The sequence below is a fragment of the Limulus polyphemus genome, unplaced genomic scaffold (genome assembly GCF_000517525.1).
Source record: "Limulus polyphemus unplaced genomic scaffold, Limulus_polyphemus-2.1.2 Scaffold4584, whole genome shotgun sequence".
NCBI classification, from domain to species: Eukaryota; Metazoa; Arthropoda; class Merostomata; order Xiphosura; family Limulidae; genus Limulus; species Limulus polyphemus.
The window spans coordinates 22,771-26,049 of record NW_013670194.1 but is presented as its reverse complement, the minus strand read 5'-3'; the positions used below and the strand labels follow the sequence as shown (position 1 = coordinate 26,049).

The 3,279-nt window shown below is 38.9% G+C and overlaps 1 protein-coding gene across 1 annotated transcript in view; it reads left to right on the top strand.

Moving 5' to 3' along the window:
• LOC106471379 overlaps window positions 1–3,279 on the top strand; it is a 35,172-nt gene that overhangs the window by 28,293 nt on the left and 3,600 nt on the right. Inside the window, exons 20-22 of the mRNA XM_022399981.1 lie at window positions 278–574; window positions 2,194–2,476; window positions 3,188–3,232. Of these exons, the coding sequence (XP_022255689.1) occupies window positions 278–574; window positions 2,194–2,476; window positions 3,188–3,232 (625 nt within the window). The remainder of the gene's footprint in view (window positions 1–277; window positions 575–2,193; window positions 2,477–3,187; window positions 3,233–3,279) is intronic.

Below are 3,279 nucleotides of genomic sequence, written 5' to 3'. Positions count from 1 at the left end.
ATGCGAGAAACTCTACCAGAATGGTGAGTGGCTTTAGAGAGATTTGTTCCTAGTGTCAGAATGCGAGGAACTCTAACAGAATGGTGAGTGGCTTTAGAGGAATTTGTTCCTGGTGTCAGAATGCGAGGAACTCTACCAGAATGGTGAGTGGCTTTAGAGGAATTTGTTCCTGGTGTCAGAATGCGAGGAACTCTACCAGAATGGTGAGTGTCTTTAGAGGGATTTGTTCCTGATGTCAGAATGGAAAGTGGCTATAAAATGTTTTTGTTTCTTCTAGGACGCCGGATTCTTTCAGCTGTCATGCAGCACGTGACTTACAATGAGTTTCTACCACGTGTCTTGGGCTGGGAGACGGCTACAAAGTTTAGATTGAAGCTGGAACCTGAGGGATATTACAAGAGCTACGACCCGAACTGCAAACCTCGAATTTTTAACGAGTTCGCCACTGCAGCTTTTCGCTTTGGCCATAGCCTTATCAAACCAATGTTTCAGCGAATGGAGAAAGATTACAGGAAACTACAAAATCCCTTCCAACTCAGAAGTGGATTCTTTAATCCTGATGCGCTGCTTCAGAGTACGTATAGGACACACAAATATGACAGTATGTGTCTGTAAAGTAAAAATGTTTAGTAAATGTCTAGATTTAGGTTCCCATTAGAAGAGTACTCAGTAAGTTAGACACTGGACATTTGGACGAGCTGTTCCTAATGTTAAGTTATAGGTTATGGAATCTGGCCAGGCTGCTTCTACACTTATATTTAGTAGGTTAAACGTCATGGTATCTAGTCAGGCTGCTTCTACATTGATATCTAGTAGATTATACGTTATGATATCTGGTCAAACTGCTCTTACACTTACATCTAGTAGGTTATACATCATGACATCTGGCCAAGCTGATTCTACACTTATATCTAGTAGATTATACGTTATGACATTTGGCCAGGCTGATTCTACACTTATATCTAGTAGATTATACGTTATGACATCTGGCCAGGCTGTTCCTACACTTACATCTAGTAGGTTATACGTCATGACATCTGGCCAGGCTGTTCCTACACTTATATCTAGTAGGTTATACATCATGACATCTGGCCAGGCTGTTCCTACACTTACATCTAGTAGGTTATACATCATGATATCTGGCCAGGCTGTTCCTACACTTATATTTAGTAGGTTAAACGTCATGGTATCTAGCCAGGCTGCTTCTACATTGATATCTAGTAGATTATACGTTATGATATTAGGTCAAACTGTTCCTACACTTACATCTAGTAAGTTATACGTCATGACATCTGGTCAGGCTATTCCTACACTTAATCTAGTAGGTTATACGTCATGACATCTGGCCAGGCTGTTCCTACAATTATATCTAGTAGGTTATACATCATGACATCTGGCCAGGCTGCTTCTACACTTGCATCTAGTAGGTTATACATCATGACATCTGGCCAAGCTGATTCTACACTTATATCTGGTAGATTATACATTATGACATTTGGCCAGGCTGTTCCTACACTTACATCTAGTAGCTTATACGTTTATACGTTATGACATCTGGTCAAGCTGTTCCTACACTTATATCTAGTAGGTTATACATTATGACATCTGGTCAAGCTGTTCCTACACCTACATATAGTAGGTTATACGTTATGACATCTGGCCAGGCTGTTCCTACACTTACATCTAGTAGGTTATACGTCATGACATCTGGCCAGGCTGTTCCTACACTTACATCTAGTAGGTTATACGTCATGACATCTGGCCAGGCTGCTTCTACACTTACATCTAGTAGGTTATACATCATGACATCTGGCCAGGCTGCTTCTACACTTACATCTAGTAGGTTATACGTCATGACATCTGGCCAGGCTGCTTCTACACTTACATCTAGTAGGTTATACGTTATGACACCTGGCCAGGCTGTTCCTACACTTACATCTAGTAGGTTATACGTCATGACATCTGGCCGGGCTGCTTCTACAGTGTATTGTGTATTAGACATTTTAACAATCTTACTTTACTTACCTAGTCCATACAAGTAATTTTAAATACGTTAAACCAATGTTATCACAAAGAATAAAAGATAGAATACTTGATGCTTTAGATTTGTTGATTAATGTGTTTATAACGCCAGTTAGTTGTTTTACGTACTGACTATTAGATGTTCAGTCAACCTTTCTTGTCAAACCACAGGTAACGTGGTGGACCAGATATTGAGAGGCCTAGTGGCCACTAGCATGGAGACTTTGGACAACACCATCACCGAAGAAGTGACCAATCATTTGTTCGAGGACAGTCGGGTCCCGTTTTCGGGAATGGACCTGGCAGCTCTCAACTTGCAACGTGGGCGGGATCACGGGCTACAGCCGTATAACAACTATCGAAAGATCTGTAACTTAACGAGGGCGCGAAGGTTCGAAGACTTAGCCAATGAAATCCCTGTTAACATTTTGACCAAGCTTCGCCAAGTGTATGAGTACGTATTTATTTCACTATAAGATGAAAATATGATATACTCCCACCCAAACTGTTTCATTAGCTAACTAATTATTAAACTCAGTGATATTAACCAACCAATGGCTTCTTTTGTGTGACGTTGACGACATACAACTGTTTACGTGGACTTTTTGTCTGCTTGCGTTTTCCATATTTTTCCAGTTCTATTGATAGAATCGAACAGTTAGCCTGGACTTTTTTATCACTTCTATTTTATATGTTGTTTCAGCTATGGTGATGACATCGACTTGTTTACCTGGACATTTTATCACTTGTATTTTACATGTTGTTTCAGCTGTGTTTATGACATCGATTTGCTTACCTGGACTTTTTATCACTTGTATTTTATATGTTGTTTCAGCTATGGTAATGACATCGACTTGTTTACCTGGACTTTTTATCACTTGTATTTTATATGTTGTTTCAGCTGTGTTTATGACATCGACTTGTTTACCTGGACTTTTTATCACTTGTATTTTATATGTTGTTTCAGCTGTGTTAATGACATCGATTTGTTTACCTGGACTTTTTATCACTTGTATTTTATATGTTGTTCCAGCTATGGTAATGACATCGACTTGTTTACCTGGACTTTTTATCACTTGTATTTTATATGTTGTTTCAGCTGTGTTTATGACATCGATTTGTTTACCTGGATTTTTTATCACCTGTATTTTATATGTTGCTTTAGTTCTGTAGATGACATCGATTTGTTTACCTGGATTTTTTATCACATGTATGTTATATGTTGTTTCAGCTGTGTTTATGACATCGATTTGTTTA